This window comes from Mus caroli, unplaced genomic scaffold (assembly GCF_978045245.1).
Source record: "Mus caroli unplaced genomic scaffold, Mus_caroli_1 scaffold_2, whole genome shotgun sequence".
NCBI lineage: Eukaryota > Metazoa > Chordata > Mammalia > Rodentia > Muridae > Mus > Mus caroli.
The window spans coordinates 161,973,909-161,991,450 of record NW_028227257.1 but is presented as its reverse complement, the minus strand read 5'-3'; the positions used below and the strand labels follow the sequence as shown (position 1 = coordinate 161,991,450).

Sequence of the window (17,542 nt, the reverse complement as noted above, 5' to 3'; positions counted from 1 at the left end):
GAGTGGAAACCATAGCGACCCCAGAACTTCTGGGAAAATTGGAACTAGAAGTTCAAAGGCCCAAACCTCACTAGTCAGACATCTAGGACAAAGAAAGAAGTGTTGCATGTAAACAGCAGATGAGTTTCAAACATGCTAAGTGGTTAAAAACATGAATACATGAAGATTGTAACAAGTTACGTCCACAAAAGCTCAGTGCTACCTATGGAGGGGCTACTGAGAACCTTGATTTTTGATTCTCTGTGTGTGTGTGTCTGTGTGTGTGAGAAAACCTGAGGTCTGATATCAAGAGTCTTCCTCAACATCTATCTCATTTGTTGAGTCAGGGTCTCTTATTGAACCCACAGCTTGCCAATATGGCGAGTCTAGCTTATCAGATGCCCTCTCCCCCACCTTTGGAGTGCTGGACTTACCGATTAGCTGCTATGCCCACCTGGCATTTATGTGGGCGGTAGAGATCTTAACTTAGAACCTAATGCTTGTTCGACAAGCGCTTTCCCTGGTGAGCTATCCCCAGCCCTGGGATTGCTGTGTAAGAAGTCCATGTGTTGTTTATGGGTCTCATCCATCACTGTAGATTGAAGGTCAGGCCCTGGAGAGGTAAAAGCTACCACATTCCTTTACCTTTCCACAGAACGACTGGGGACACCCCAGTCCCATCACAGTTCAACTCCAGCACAGAGAAGCGAAACTAAGAGAGTCATCAAAGTGCTTTATTTGTAAAGCCGGGCTCATGACTCGAGCGCGCACTGTTAGCACTGTTCTCGCTCTTGTCCAAACAGCTTATTTGGAGACAGAGATGGTTACAGACAAAAACCAAAGCATTTTTGTAAACTTCTAAAAGCATACAGATTGGCCACAGAGGAAATGGTTACTCAGACCATGTATATGTACCTTCATTTTTTTAACTTTAGGGTCTCGGGTTTGTAAGTTTGGGGATCAAAGGTTAACAGCAGAGCTTCAGAACACTCAAATGGATCGGACACCACAGTTAACAGTGCCCAGAAACGGAGTCAACTGGTTATTTTAAATGCATCAGGTACAGATGTGTACACTATGTTACAGTGAGTTAGCATCATCCGCTAATGCATCTGTGGCGGGTCAGTACACAGGAGTCGGATGGTGCTGATGCTGGCTTCCAGATGCTGTGAAGGCAGCCCACACATGTTGGGCACAGCTGGACCTGGAGAGGCCAAAAGGAAAGTGACTGGGAAGGCAGCCTGGCAGGGGATTTGTTGACTTGTAATTATTGAAGGGTGGATTTTTTTTTCCTTTCTAAAACTGCCTACAGAAACCATCTCACATTTGAGACAGGGGCTTTTAAAGGCACAGCTGCCACACAGCGTGTAAGCTGGTAATGGACTCTAAGCAAATCTAGGACTCTGTAACTTGAGGCCTTTTAGGAATGCAGGGAAGTTGGAAAATACATAATTGATGCTGGAAGGTTTTTGTTTTGTTTTGTTTTGTTTTGTTTTTTAATCTCAGTTACACACGATCAGCACAGTTTAGGGCAATGAACTTACATAACCAGATTTTGAGTTTAATTTTTTTATAGAAAAAAAAACCCCACTAGATTGATAAATACACATCTCGAGGAACAAAATCCTTTTGCTTTTATGTGATAGACTGTCTACTAAGTACTCTGAACAAAACACTCACTCAGAAACACAACTGCAAGACATATCTCAAAACACAGCAGACGATATGTTCCCTACACTGCAAAATGGCTTTACATGTAAACTTCAAAAATCACATGCTGTATATTAAATTTTTAGATTCAAAAATATCCCTGTTTCTCTAACCATGTAAACAGTAAAACTGAGGGTTTCAGTTAAAGGGATGATTAATTCATAACAAAATTCCATTCCTAAACAATGGCTAAACATAGACCATAACTGGGTTTGCCTTCGGCCACCGGAGGGTTTGAACTCCCTGCTCATCTTCCTGCAGTGGGAGATGTAGCCGCATTTGCCCCAAACTATGCACCTTTCAGGGAAGTTTTACATCTGTTTTGCAGAGTGACTTTCTGCAGCTCAACATAAGGATGGTAACAGTGACAGGCTCCAGGTGAGAAGAGAAATGCAAGTGGTTTTCCTGGAGGTGAAATTGTTGACAGGGTCTTGGCATCAGACTCTTGGAAGATGAAGGGCTTAGCCTGGGACATCTGGGGATGGTGACAGTGTTAGGAGGGAACCCTGAACCAGAACACAGGGAGATGCTAGTATCCCTTTACCAGGGCTGTGGGCTTAGGTAACCACTATTCAGAAGTAGTCTTTCTGTGGGCCAGAAGTGTAACATTTGATATAAAATTTTCTTTCTTTTAATCATCATCATCATGATCATCATGATCATCATCATCATCACCACCACCACCCCGATGAACAATCTCGTATCTTTCAAGTCAGAAAACAAACTGATCTACAGTTTCTCTTGTGGTGCTGCATTGAGGTGCATTTCCGTTCCCTTCCCCCACGGGCTCATCTCTTCATCTATCCGTGGGGCCACAGCTAGAATCAGAGGGGTCTGGCTGTTACAAGCTCTGATTCAAGCTGATCAGTTTTAATTAATTAATTAATTAATTATTTAAAAAATGTGCGCGAGAGTGCACACACGTGTGTGTGCACACGTACAGAGTCAGAAATAGCGATGCTGGGAAATATCAGGTAGCTGTTAAAGCGAGTAGCCCCCAACTTCAGTCATCTCAGCTTGAAGATGTAAACAAGGTTTGCTTCCTGCAAGGTGAGTGCTTCCTGGGGTTGGGTTTTCCTTTTCTTCCTACCCTGAAGCCACCACCAGCCTTCCCGAGTTCATGCCCATCCGGGGCTGTGCAGAAGGTTACAAGATGTGCCCAATAAAGTCCAAAAAGCGCTTGGAATACTGCTCTGGGTTCACAGTCGAGATCTCAGCTCCAGCCTAGGGGGTCATGAAGGAAAAGGATATTGATCGTGAAGGATAAAGAATGCTCATGATCGCCCCAAGTTACTGTTCAGTATCTACAGCTATTTCCAAAAGCGGCTGAACATTAAGACTGCCATTTATTGTGGGGAGCGGGGAGCGTGGAACTGGATCTAAGGCCTTGAACATGTTTGGCAAGCACCTCACCAACGAAAGCCATACCCCCAACCCTAAAGCTAAGAACACAGCTAAGTGGCCTCTCTTCTTAAACCACTACTCAAAGGATCTCTGCCCTTTGGACAAATAAATCTAAACTTCTAGGAATCTGTGAGTGAAAATGAGGCCCAGTCTTTTGGCGCACTACAGACTACTAACACAATTTTCCGGCACAGCAGTTACGAGCACTGACTGCTCCTCCAGCACCCACATGGCAGCTCATAACTGTCTATAACTATGGCTCCTTGGGATCTAAGACTCTCTTCTTGGTGTCTGTGGGTACCATGCATGTACATGATATACACATGCAGGCAAAACACCTATACACATTACATGAAAAGAAAGAAATCTTACGACACCTACACACCCCAATCCCAACTTACCACATTTGAGATATTACCTTTCTACTCAAAGCCCTCCAATGTGCCCCATTTTCTTGGAATAAAACATCATCTCCCTGTGTAGCCCTAGGTATCCTTAAACCTTCAATCCTCCTACCTCAGCCATGAAGGTGCTAGGATTACAGGTAAGTATTACTATGCCAAACTTCTGGAAGTTACTGGGGGCTGTCAGCCTCAGTTTTTCCCACTGGAGGAAAAAACACACTGAAGGGAGAGGAGTGTGCAGGGGAATATTTCCACATTACGCTACATGCTCTCACACACATGGCCTTATGCAGCCCTATGTAGAAAAAAGGTTCTGTGTAAAAGCACACTGGAGTACTGTTCTAAGCAAGGGGAGAGGGGAACCACAATGGAATTCCCCTCACAGGCTTTTCATGGGGATTCAACAATATCCCTGGATCAGTGAAGATTTAGAGCAAACCAGCTAAGTGAGGAGGGTAGGTATCAAAGCTTATCTTATACTCAAGAGCTCTGTATCAGAAGAAGAAAATATTGTGAGAAAAGAGATAGAACCCTGCACCTTTTGGAGCACCTGGCTTCAGGGTGCAACATTTCATATGAAAACAGAACTATTGCCAGTATGTTCATCTTTGGGGTGTTTTTCAAACATGGAAGAACCTACAGATACAGCGATGGACTCTGGTGCTGCAGGGCTGGGTTAACGCCTCACTCCCAGGAACAATCACCAGAGAATTTACAACAGTGAGCCGAGCCAGAAAGGCCAAGAAGTGTCCACCCACTACAGGCAATGCCAGGGTGCTGTGGGGTGTGGCGAGGTGTGCCATGCTGTGGGCGGGGTGCAGGAGCAGTACTTACGCCATGTTTAACAGTTTTTGCAGCGTGGGCAGCTTTCTTTTTTGCATCGTAATGAGTAAGGATGTCAATAATCGCCATGAAGTATACCTCTTTTCTAGGCGCATCTGGAAAGGGCGGAGAGCAGAGACTGTGGGACATGGGACAACACTCAGAAAAAAACAAGCTACTAGGAGGGAGCCAGGAACCAAGGATGCAGAACCCGCATTTCCGTGGGCTCCCTGTACTGAAACAGAAGCCTCAGGAAGCCAGAGCAGTGCAAGGAGGCGTGACCTCAGGGCTTAATCCTAATTTGCATTTCGTTCATGATAGTAAATTGTTTTATGTAAAGAAAAATGCTATTTTTAGAATTTTCTGTAAAACAAGTAGAATTAATTATGCCTCTTAATTAATCCCTTTCTACTCTCAGACACTGTGCATTTTCTCTTTGGATAGAGTATCAGAACTGAATAAAGGATTTTAGGTCTCCATTATCTACTTTCTAAATAGTTTCAAAAGATACACTGTTTCAATTATGAATAGTAAGAAATGTAGATTCAATTATACCTAGTTTTCTTATGTTTAAGGAATGATTTTGGTGGGTAAAATTAAAAATATAGAAAAATACAACCCAAAACCCATTGGCTGATATGTGGGAGGAGGGGCAGAAATTGCCTCTTTTATTATTTAAGTAAGAAGGAGGGATTTTGTTTTTCTTTTTTACCATATCAGTAAAATATTTTTGTCATGGACACGTATCTAGAAACCAAGCAAACCCCAGGAGGATTGACTTGAGTGTGGCCCTGTGGAGGAGGGTCACAGATCTCATCACGCCTACAGCAGAAGAGGCAGTGACTCTCACTATGTGCATGGGGTCCTGGCCTCTGCACCCCTGAAAAGGCTGCCTATGCAGTGATATGTTGGTACCACAAGAAAGTCACCCGAGGGCACAGTGGGCTGCACACACTTGCCTTATCCAAAACAGATCTATGATACAATGGATTTATTTAAAAGAGCCAAGCTGCTTTGTCCAGCCTCTGTTCTGGCCCTCAAACCCCAGACCCCACCCATGCCAGACAAATGTTCCACCAGTGAGCTACAGCCACAGAACACCTTTCATTTTGAGACAGACTCTTGTTAAATTGCTCAGGCAGGCTTTGTACCACTGAGCTTGGCATGAAAAAAAAAAATGATTGGGGTATTTAACCTTTTCACACTGAGGTATAACACTGTGATCTGCAAACATGTTGGGATGCTTCATCCACTGCTATCCTGAGGTGCAAGCTGGACACTCCTGCCAGAATACACTGGACATATCTGTCATAATACATTATCTATAAATGCGTATGTATAATACATTAACAATGCTTTCTAGTTTTCCTCCTCCCTCTAACATCTGGAATTACTGTTTCCTTTAAACACACATCACTGTCTGCTATCAATGCATTTGACTGGGCAGAGGCCCTCAATACAGCAGCACCCTTGAAACTAGGGCCAGAATTACTGATAGATCACAGTGCAAAAATCAAACCACTCTACATGCAAAAGAGTCAATAGCACTAAGCTTACTCTCATGGCATTTAATTGCATAAACATCAATGTTCGGATCAAACTCTCCAGGAGCCAAGGGTGGTGAGCTGTTGAGTGTATTTCCGGGACTGTCTGGTGGTGTCCCGATCGGGTGGGTGCTGTCACTCTCTCCTTCTTCTTCCCCATCGTTCTCCTCACACTCCACCTCCTCCTGCTCTGCTCGCTCCACATCGTGAATCCCCACCAGGAGGCTGTAGTCCATGAGTTTTAACTGTGCAAGGAACTGAAGGAGGAGGAGACAGGTCAGTTACACCTTAACAAGGCTAAGAACCAAAGAACTTATAATCAGAAGGACACACACTGGGGAAGGCTCCAAGGGCTGACGGGGACCCTGAGCATCCTTTATGTGGTTCCTATTCTCGGCAGTTTCCTTGTTTCTGGATGGCTCAGTGCTAGGATCATTCCACCCCACAGCAAATGCAAAGCTAGCCTCTGAGACTTGTATTTCTTATGTAGCTGTTGAGGTACTCCTAAGAGTATAAGCTGCTGTCACAGAAGAGCCCCGGGAGTGTGTGTGTGTGTGTGTGTGTGTGTGTGTGTGTGTGTGTGTGTGTGCGTGTGTGTGGTTTTATCCCAACAATGAAACTGGTTAATGGGCAAAACCAGGGAGTCACCAGGATGCTTGGGACTCCAGCATACTCCTAGCACATACATACCATGCTGTCAGCCACCAACAGCAAAAGCCCACATAGCTCTATCATAGCCACTGAGTGAGTGAGTGGTGTCAGTGCTCTGGTAAGGAACACATTCCCTCTGTACCCATTCTGAACAGCCCATTGACTGTACCCACTTCTGGCTGAGAATGAAGCTAAGGTACTACGTTTCCCATGAGGTCTCAGGGGTATTGTTCCCTTTCCCTTTCCTGTCATGGCTATGGAATCCAGCCAGGCAAGACCCAGCTGTGTTCCCTCCCACCTGTCAAGTTCTTTGACTTTGCATGTTGCTTTCTTCTCCCGTTCTTTTTCTTAATTAATTGGATCTACAAGGATACTTGGTGTGCAATGCTCTTATTGATCCACTGAAGCATGGATGGTTTAGCTGAGAGCAGACTGAGCAACCCACTGACTGACTGGCTGGCTTTGCAGAATCCCACCTGCAAAAGGTGAACGGCCACAACTCCCTGAGAACTGCCACCATCCTGGTACTGTGATGGGGAGCACCAGGCAGCCTGGAGGAAGGGCACTTCCACACACTACAGGCACGCCTGTGTACAGTAGGGACTGGTGTGAATCTAGAGGAAAAGCATGTGGGAGAGGCTGGTCTCCCGCTAACTTTATTGCAAATCACTTTGGTGTCAGAGTGAAATGAGCTCATTCTAAATAGTCAAGTAAGACCTAAACGCTGTGGGGAAAGGAGAGCCCACAAGTAGAAAGAAAAGACAGGCTAGGGATCAGGGCTCAGTTTGGGGGTTGGTGCCAGTGAATGTAGAAAAGGCAAGACATATCTACCCACCTACTACCCCCACCACTAATCTCTTTAAACTTGTTTCTTTCCTTGTTTATTTGTGGTGGGGTCGCACTACATAGCCCTGGTTGGGCTAGAGCTGGGTAGTGCAGACCAGGCTGGTCTCAAAATCATAGCTAACCACCTGCCTCTGCCTCTTGAGTGTAGGGATTAAAGACATATACAACCATGCCTGGGTTATCTCATGTATTTATCTTGAACATATGTAATATGTCCAAATGTGTAGATTCAGAACTTCCTAGACCCCTGCCTGTCTTCGTATAAGTCTTACACTGCTAGGCCTCTGGTTTATTTCTTTATTCCTCTCACAAGATCCAACCTATCTGACTCCTTTAGAAGAAGTTCCTCATTATTCTAAATTCCTGTAGTTTACGTTTTTTTTCTTTTATTTTTTTTATGGGTACTAAGTCCACAGCTACGTACATGTTGTGTAAGCACACAGCCCATCACAAGGCCACACCCTTAGCCTGGGTTACATCCTGAGCAAGGACCTTCCTCATGATTTGTATGAGTCCTGGAGCCAACTCTTCTTCCAGACCATGTGGTCAAGGAGCAGGTTATAAACTCCTGTCAGCAGGTTGAAACAAACCTCCTTACCTCCCCAAATCCCACTTCCCAACACTCCAATCTGACTACTCAACATTTGACCACACTGTTAAAAACTGTAAACCTCATAAGATTCTCAAAAAAATTTATATTAAAATGAAAACTGTAATCACCCTCCTTGAGAGGTTTTGTGGAACACAAAATTCTGGCTGTGCGCTCAAGATTGTCAGTTCACATTCCACGTCAGTGTGTTTGGGAGTGTGGACTCTGAGTAGTTAACTCATGGTCTGACTCAGTTGCTGTCTGTCAGCATCCCTGGATTCAACCTTCCCATGGGCAGAGAGGGATGGTAACAGTATCCATACAGAAGATGTTTTAAGACTGAAAAAAGACAGTAACTTTATGGGAAGGTCGATGTGCTCCATAGATGCTAGCCACCCTGCCTCCTGCATCCCGAAGCCTTTATTCACAGCCACAGTTGTGGGTCCACAGCACATGGAGCTGAGGGGCTCAGTGGGGACACTCTGAGGACTGCACAGATTAGAACTGTATGGTATACACACCCTCAGTGCACTGTGGCTTTCCTTACTGTTAGAATTGACAAGAAGAGAGAAGAAAACGGAAGGGAGTTTCATTCTAAGATTCTGGTTTTTTTTTTTTTTTTTTTTTTTTTTTTTGCAGAAAAGGGATTACATAAATGTACTGAATGTATAGATGAACGCTATCAGAACTACAGGAGTCAGACTGGCATATAGACAAAAACTCCTATTGCAGGGAGAAAAAAACAATTAGAACAGATTTTTCAAATGACAATTATTTCTCGTTTCAAAGAAAAATACACACCATTTACTGAGTTCTAACAAACTCAGATCTTCTTTTCTTCATTTTTTTTCCCCCGTTTTGAGACTTAGCTGACCTAGAACTCACCATGTAGACCAGACTGGCCTTGAACTTATAGTAATCCCCCTGCCTCTATGTTCTGGATACTGCAGTTAAAAGAGTGCACCACCGTCTGTCTTACACTCAGAAAGAGTTCATGGAGAGAAAATAGAAAATGAGAATAGCACACATACACAGGTGCGCATGCACACATGAGCACACAAGCACACATGAGCACACAAGCACACATGAGCACACAAGCACACATGAGCACACAAGCACACATGCATGCAGGCACACATGCATGCAGGCACACATGCATGCAGGCACACATGAGCACACAAGCACACATGAGCACACAAGCACACATGAGCACACAAGCACACATGAGCACACAAGCACACACGAGCACACAAGCACACATGCATGCAGGCACACATGAGCACACAAGCACACATGCATGCAGGCACACATGAGCACACAAGCACACATGAGCACACAAGCACACATGAGCACACAAGCACACATGCATGCAAGCACACATGCATGCAGGCACACATGAGCACACAAGCACACATGAGCACACAAGCACACATGCATGTAGGCACACATGCATGCAGGCATGGACACACACTGAAATTTTAGCGGTCAGACTTGTCATCAAAATCAGAAAGCATGGATGGAACTCAAGGAGAAAAACTAGATTAAATGCTAGCCTCATTATCGAGATCAGATGTCAAGTTGCTTCACCGTAATTACCTGCTTAACAATTTAATGATGCTTCTGCACGGGTTTCAAAGATAAAGACACTGTTATCAGCCACTGAGAGGCACTCCAAAGAACAAACACTTCCTGCTCTGCCTCGGCGTCCACACAGCAGCTATGCATGTGAGAGAACCGCATACAGGATTAACTTTCTAAGTCGTCAGTCAATCATTAGAGACAACATGAGCGCTGGCTGAGCATCCTCACGGTACTCAACTCCAACTCTGAGCTGCTCGGGTTACATTCTTCCTAGATGCTTACTATCTCAGTGATGGGTGGCCAACAGAAAGGGGGAAACAGAGGTTTTTTTTTTGGGGGGGGGGCATGTCACAGATCATTCTAAGGGCTATTTACTATAATTGCTAAAACAATATTATTCTCAAGATCAAAAATTTCCTGTTTAGTAAGTGAAAATCCAAAAGAGGGCGCTTCCTCTACACTACAATTCTAAAGTACCAGGTGGATCAAGTTGATTCTCAAGGAAAGAGAAGATACTTAACTAACATTAACAAATATGCATTTTATAATAAGCACCGGCAGCCAAGCAAAATGAACTGCTTATTAATAAAAGATGAGAGAAAGATGTTACATGAGAAAAACAAACACCTTAGTTAAACAAACAAAAAACAAAACCAAACTACTCACTCGTATCCTTTGTAAATAACACACACACACACACACACACACACACACACACACACACCATGGAGGCTAAAATGATGGAAAAAAATTAAAGACCTAAAGATAGGGCTGGAGAGATGGCTCAGCAGATAAGAGCACTGACTGCTCTTCCAGAGGTCCTGGGTTCAGTTCCCGGCACCCACATGGCAGCTCACACCAGTGTTAACTCTAGTTCTAGAGGCTCTGACACCCTCACAGAGACATACATGAAATTAAAAAAAAAAAACTTTAAAAGACTTAAAAGATAATTAATTACGAATAAACGGGGTGAGCCTGTGTCCTCTAACCAAAGGAGCCGTCAGAGGTTAAGACCCAGATGCTGCCACTGCTCCTGCCTTCAGGGGGAATCAAACCAGGGTCCCATCCTTTGCCTCCAGTCATTCTAATTGTTTTGGTTTAACGACATGAGAAAGAAAATCTTTCCTTAAAGCCTTTCTCCAAGAGGCAGAACTTAGTACACAGGGAACAGTATTTCAAAGGAAAAACAAAGGCACATAAAAGTAACAACCAAGAGAAACCTAGTGAGTAATCGCCTAAATTAAAATTCTCAGCTAGAGAAAGTACCCAAGGAGCTAAAGGGATCTGCAACCCTATTGTTGGAACAACATGATGTACTAACCAGAACCCTGGAGCTCTTGTCTCTAGCTGCATATGTATCGAAAGATGGCCTAGTCGGCCATCAATGGAAAGAGAGGCCCATTGGACTTGCAAACTTTATATGCCCCAATATAGGGGAATGCCAGGGCCAAAAGAATGGGAATGGGTGGGTAGGGAAGTGGGGGGCGCTATGGGGGATTTTTGGGATAGTATTGGAAATGTAATTGAGGAAAATATGTAATAAAAATATTAAAAAAAAAAAAAGAGAGGCCCATTGGACTTGCAAACTTTATATGCCCCAATATAGGGGAATGCCAGGGCCAAAAGAATGGGAATGGGTGGGTAGGGAAGTGGGGGGCGCTATGGGGGACTTTTGGGATAGCATTGGAAATGTAACTGAGGAAAATATGTAATAAAAATATTAAAAATTAAAAAAAAAATTCTCATTGTACTGTCTTGTAACTTGACAAATTACAAGAAAATAACTGCCCCCTGAGTTTACTTCTAGAAGTAAACAAAATGATATGAAGAGGCTTTTATTTTGTTTTTTTCTTTCTTTCCTTTTTTTTTTATTCTTAAAGAAAAGTGTATTAAAATGAACCTCTTTCAAAACAGGCTATATGTTCACTAGAACACTGGGTCCTGCCTGCCACCCTCACCAAGGGCCGTGAACCCAAACTGCTCCCAGGATGGCCCCTTGACTCGGCACAGCTGGCTCTCTGCCTCCCGGTGTGAGCGCGGTGGTAACAGTGAACCAAGGTGAGGCTGTGTACACCTACACAGGGGTGGGAGTCGGGGAAGGACGTCCCGTTCTGTCACTCATGTTTCTGTTTCCCATGATCTGGTGTTGAAGCAAACCCAGCATTCCTGCCTTTTCATGCTGGCTGCTGTGGGTGGGCCCTCTTCACACCCAAAGGCATGGCATCTGAGAATGGGGACATGCTATAGAAGCCAGCAGGGCTCACTGGTTCTTGTCATCCTGACTGGGCACACCGAATCAGAGAGACCACACATGAGGTCTCTCTGTTTATATGTGGGCCATGGGTAATGTAGGAGATATACATTCTAATCTTCATTATAGATTTGAAAAGGGGGCTCAAAAGCCCCTTAAAGCTAGCGGAGTTGACGGTGATAGAGTGAGCACACGGTGGACCATGGTGGATCCTCCCAGTTGGTTATACTTACCTCGACATCCTTTTTCAGTTTTTCTAGGAATATCTTTTTGTTGTTGTCATCAATATAGATCTTTTGGCCCTCATTGATGAAGTCATTATCCTTTAAAGTTGGCAGCTCTTTGGCCTAGAACAAACGAGAAGGAGAAGGAGCTTGAATAAAGCCTAAAGAGCTACATGCTCTCTCCAACCCGAAAGGACACTGATGTTGGTTTTGCCCACCTAGGCAGGGACAATGAAGCATAAGGTAGCTTAATGCAGCCAGGGTGAGCCAGTGAGCTGGGGCCACTGGAAGCAGTCCCACTAGGAATCAGGGTGAGGCATGCTCCCCATGTGACACTTCACGGTTTTCAGAAATGAAAATGATGGAGTTCTTTGGTTCATTTTCTTACAAGAAATTTTCTGAGAACTGAACATGTCTTCCTGGAGTACTTGATGAGGAACACTCTACTGTGTAATCCAATACGACCTACCCTCTGACCTTCTTGGGTGGCCTAAGCTGAACTTTGGTTACATCTAGCATCTTGTCTCACAAAGTCCCATCCATCAGCTGTGTGCTGATGGGGAGAGCATCTGACCAGAGGTTTGGCAGTTGTTCCTCAAAGCCTTGTTGCTGTTGGGTAACTCCAAACAAATAATACTGTTAACACATAGCGGATTAAGATGGGAAATTTTACCCTTCACAAATAACCACGAGAATGAGCAGTCGAGTAATTGCCCTTTGGTTCGCCAAGGCAAGAGGGTTGGAGAAACTCCAAGTGTGGGTTACAGCAGAGGAAAGGTGTCAGCCTGTGCTATGGCACTCAGAACACAGACACCTGGTTTTAAGATAGTGTGGATTGTACTTCATGCAGGCTGCACTGTGGGAAAGTTCAAAGGCCAAACCATCTCCTTCACTCCAATTCCTTTCTGCTAACCATAGCTTATTTCTCTCAGCTGCAAGGAATCCAATGTAATACACTGCCTTTCTTTGGCCTTATGCTGAGCCCCTAGTGGTCCCTTTTCTGCTAAGGAAAAAAAGTCCATGGAAACAACACACTGCCCTTCCTGGCTCCTCACACTGTTTCCAGCTAAAGAAAATACACTGAATTTATCTACTGAGTTTCCCTTCAAATGTCTAAATGGTATGCATCTCTCTCTCATTTTATAAGGAGTATATGTGTATGCAAACAAATATCGATGATATACATTCATATATTTATGTGTATTATGCATTTCCAAATTATTAGCTTTGCTATTCTGCTTCACTTTGAGAACATTTTGGCCATTTTGTGAATGAAATTGTCACCAACATAGTTCTCTTTATAAAGAAAGTTTGGCAAGTGTCAGAAATTCAAAGGTTCTATTCAATGGGCAGTTCCCAAATTGCTGTCACACACAGAGATGCTACTACAAGCAGTAAACTCCCTATGTAAAGGAGTTGGTACTCTTGTTTGGGAAGCAGGATCCAGTGCAGGTGGGAGACATCCTTGTGATACATTAGAGGGAGATGTGTCTTCATATCCGTTTATGCTGAGTCAGGGCCCACTTTTTAGAAGCAAAGTATTAATAAAGATATTTTAATACATCCTTAAGCATAAGGGTTATGGGACAGAGAGGCTCTCAGAAGTAGAACACACCCAAAGAGCATGGGATTGGGCCTCTCAAGACAGAGTTTCAGAAAGTAAAATGCATATTAAAAATAATGCAGTAAGTGTTAAAAATAGAAACCAAGAACAACTTCCTTCAGAAGATGGCATGTTGATAATAGTAACATCACCTGTATTGGACTTAGAACTGCAAAGTGTGTGCGTGCATGCACAAATTCCCAAACCAGTTTTGAAGTGAACAAGCCCTGAAGTTTTAGCAAGCTACATTCTGAGAGCAGCAAGAGGAGATACCCTGCTCTGATGTAAAAGATTGGGGCCCCAAGAAGCAGGCAGACCTCCCGACAAAGCCAGAAATGAGAGCTGAATGCTTTTGTGTCGTTTGGCTTTGGGATTGTGGGGCTACGTCTCCACTTTGATTCTATAACTCATTTCTATATGTAAGAAGTTACTGTGAGGACGAGATGATACACCACACATAAAGCAGTCAAGTATACACTGGGTGTATGTGTGTGTAACACACATCACATTAATGAAGATGAATGCCATCTCGCGCTCACCCCCACAGAATCCCCTCATGTGACAGGGCAAAGTCTAATCCTCCCTCTCATAAAACTCTGGATACCCTGTCCTGTATTACTAAGCTTGCTTGTGAACTTCACAGGCACTGGGGATGTATTTAGGTTGGACCAAGTTCAAAACAGGGCAGCCAGATTGGTTAAGCAACTTATAAGGGCTTATTGGAAGGATCAAGAGGCAAAGAGGCAAGTCCTTAGGAGGGCAGCTGTGGGTGAGGAGTCTAATATAGTTGGCAAAAGCCCCTCTCCCAGATGCTTTCCCTAGAATGGTGCTTAGAACACACCCAAATCCGGATCTAGTCAGTACAGGCAAGGCAAGGGCTGGAGGTATCTCTATTACTGTGAGATATACAAACACATAAGCACACCTAAAGGTATAAGCAGAGGAAACCTTTCCCCCACCATCTGGCGCTCCTGTCTCTGTATCCAGCATCTGGACAGATCAGTGTGGGATCAGTCCTCTCACTCGCCTGCCGACCCTGGGCTGACTCTGCACCTCCACCTCCAACCAGGAGATACAGATTAAAACGTGTGGTTCTAGATGGAACTGGACCCAGGCTGGCTGCTACAGTTTATCTAGGCTCGTCTAATTATTAGCTGCGTGTCTCTGAGCATGTGACTCTTTCTGTGACTTGGCTTCTTGTCTCTAAGTAGGATTACTAAGTAGAGGGCTGTTGTGTGAATTCCACAAGTTGTACGTGTCAAAGGGTGAGAGCAGTGTTTGCCACGTGTAACCACCTCCAGACGCTTGTCATGTTTTCAAGTATGGCTTCTTTAGGCAAAGCTGTTGCTGAGAAATCCTGAGCAAAGCTTTTCTAAAAGGTGTCACATTAAGATTTACCTAACTGGCTGTGACTTGAACCAGCTGCTTGGTTCTGCCCAAACCACTTCTTCAGCCAAGTAGTGGGAAAATAATCATAGCTATGCAGTTAGGGTTAGTGTGGACTGGAAGGCAGCATTCAGGCTCGCCTATTAGAACCGGTGAGTTTGCTTTCTCTCTGGCTGCTCTCTCAATGCCTGCCTCAGTGATTCCACATCTAGAAACTGCTTTGTCAACCTCAACTCTGCCCGTCTAGGAAACCTGAGCTCTTTAGCAGAGCTTTCCCCAGTAGAAATCCCTCACTAATACACCATGGTAAAACCTGAAAACTCAAATAAGACTAGAATATGGCCATATACTAAAAATTGGCTCTAACTTCCTGAAGGAATTGTTTCAACTTATGGAATATAAGTTGAATCTATGGAATAAAATGTAACACTTTTATACACACAGCCAAGGACAGGAATTTGCTGAATACTTTTCCCTGTTACTTTTCTTTGGTTTGGGTTTTCATGGTGAGCGGGTGGTTTAGTGGTTATGATTTTTTCTGACCTAAAGCAAAAGTCCATGCTTAATAGTCAAAACATATAAGCAAGGTACAGGGAGCTATAAATTGATTCTTAAGAGGTAGTGAACTCACTGGGACACTAAAGTTGCTATGAGCTATGAAACTTAAAGAGCTTTGGGCTTCATTCAGTTCACACTCAGCACTAAGCCCTCTCAGCATGTCAGTATTCTCCTACAGCGAGGAAGAACAGACTACGAGAACAGACTGTCCAACAGTATTGATCAAGGTCAGGACGACACATCTGAGAGACAAATGAAGAGGGGCAGGGACCTGGACCCTGGGCAGCTCAGGGTCAAGTTTCTAATTAATCCTTATTCTCTATGGCTCAACAACGGAGTTAAAGTATCCTTTCTGGGGAGATTTAGCCAGAGGTTTGAGACTTTAAAATGTTCAGAACACCACTCTCAATTGTAGAAGTGGCCACAGCCTGTGTGGCGGGTTCAGCAGATAAAGGTGGACGTGAGATGAACACACCTGGAATAAAGGAGTGAGGACACTCCCATGCTTCCCCACGGAACTGGGTAAACCCAAGGGAAAAAGCAAGGCCTCAAAATTTGATTCATATTACTTACCTCTTTTATACTTAAAAATATCAAATCACTGTGACTTTTTACAGACTTTCTGAATAACCAAAGTCAAACACATAACAAAAAGTGTTTTTTACCAAAGTGATTTAACAGAAGCAGTTATTTTTTCAAGCAAGGGTTAACTCTAACACACATGCACGTGTGTGGGCATAACTACTATCATTTGTGCACTTTAGTAAACAATCTATTTTAAGGCTTATAAGATCAGAAATTATACAGGATTTTGTGTTCAATTAAAAAAAATCAAGTTAGCTTTCAGATGACAGGTTAAAATTACTACAAAAATTAAATTTGTGTCTGTAGTAACAAATATAACTCTATCTAAGTCAATGACATTGGGTTTTATTTTTATTCTGTATCGTATACAAAACAGCTAATTGTATTATAAACGACTATTAGCAATAGCAAGGTGAGAAATACATGTTTCTGAACGTTAAAATGTAGAGCCCACAACATGGGGCCCGCACTTTTGTTCTGCATCCGAACATTACCAGGAAGATGAAACGCTCTGGTCACACTTGAGTACATAATGCAAACAGGCTTTGGTACCAGAAGGTTTCAATGCAGAGGATTATATGTATCACCGTGCACTGAGATTAAAGGACTTGTATTTTAGAACGAGATGAATTTTTATTCGATGTGCTCATTTAGTAACCTACTTAATTTTTCTTCCACTGTAAGCCTCAATGTCAAAGATTGCTCCTTGGGGTGTCTTTGATGGCTGCTCCTATGAGCCTTCAAGCTCAACACACAACTTAAAAGACATGTAGTCACTGCTGTCTCGTGCCAGGGACTGCTTACGTCCCTCATTTACTCGCTATCAGAAGCTCACCTAAATGAAAATAAACTTGTGAAAAAAGAAGTGCTTGTCACAGAAAATCAGTTCACAGAGTAGAAAATGCCCCACAACTGTCCCTGTAAGGGAAAGAAGGTAGGCAATCCTTGTGCTGGGGGTGGGATAAAAGCAGTTTGATGGAATAACATCACATGCATGGTATCAATTCTGGGTAACAAGAGATGCTAGGGCTTTATAAAAAAATCAGTTCCACTTCCCCAAACAGCTAAGCCACAAATTTGATACAAGAAAAGGCAAATTAGCCAATGAGGGTGAGGTTCACAGAGAAGAGCAATGATAACATTAGCCAATGAGGATGAGGTTCACAGAGAAGAGGCAGTGATGACAGGCGCTTTCCTACACTGCTTTCCCACATGGCTGTGTGCAGTGACCTTCCCCTCCACAGAAGGGAATGGCAACCCAAGGACCTAGCTTGGGAAATGACCTAGTACATCTTACTAACTTCTAATTTCCACAACAAAAACAATGAGAGTGCATCCATTTCATACATTGTATTTCAGAATCTCTGTTTATATGTAAAACATGGAAAGAAAATAGATCTCAACA

General features: G+C 43.6%; 1 protein-coding gene across 3 annotated transcripts in view; it reads right to left on the bottom strand.

Annotated features, from left to right (window-relative positions):
- Positions 1-682: 682 nt before the first annotated feature.
- Positions 683-17,542, bottom strand: part of Pip4k2a (phosphatidylinositol-5-phosphate 4-kinase type 2 alpha) — a 156,804-nt gene continuing 139,944 nt past the window's right edge. The window contains exons 6-9 of one of the 3 annotated variants that reach the window (XM_021151115.3): positions 12,015-12,128; positions 5,877-6,120; positions 4,332-4,435; positions 683-2,913 (exon numbers count right to left, since the gene is read on the bottom strand). In XM_021151115.3, the coding sequence (XP_021006774.1) occupies positions 2,836-2,913; positions 4,332-4,435; positions 5,877-6,120; positions 12,015-12,128 (540 nt within the window). In that variant the 3' untranslated portion in view covers positions 683-2,835. The remainder of the gene's footprint in view (positions 2,914-4,331; positions 4,436-5,876; positions 6,121-12,014; positions 12,129-17,542) is intronic. The other 2 variants (XM_085835150.1, XM_021151106.3) reach the window with 2 other exon arrangements.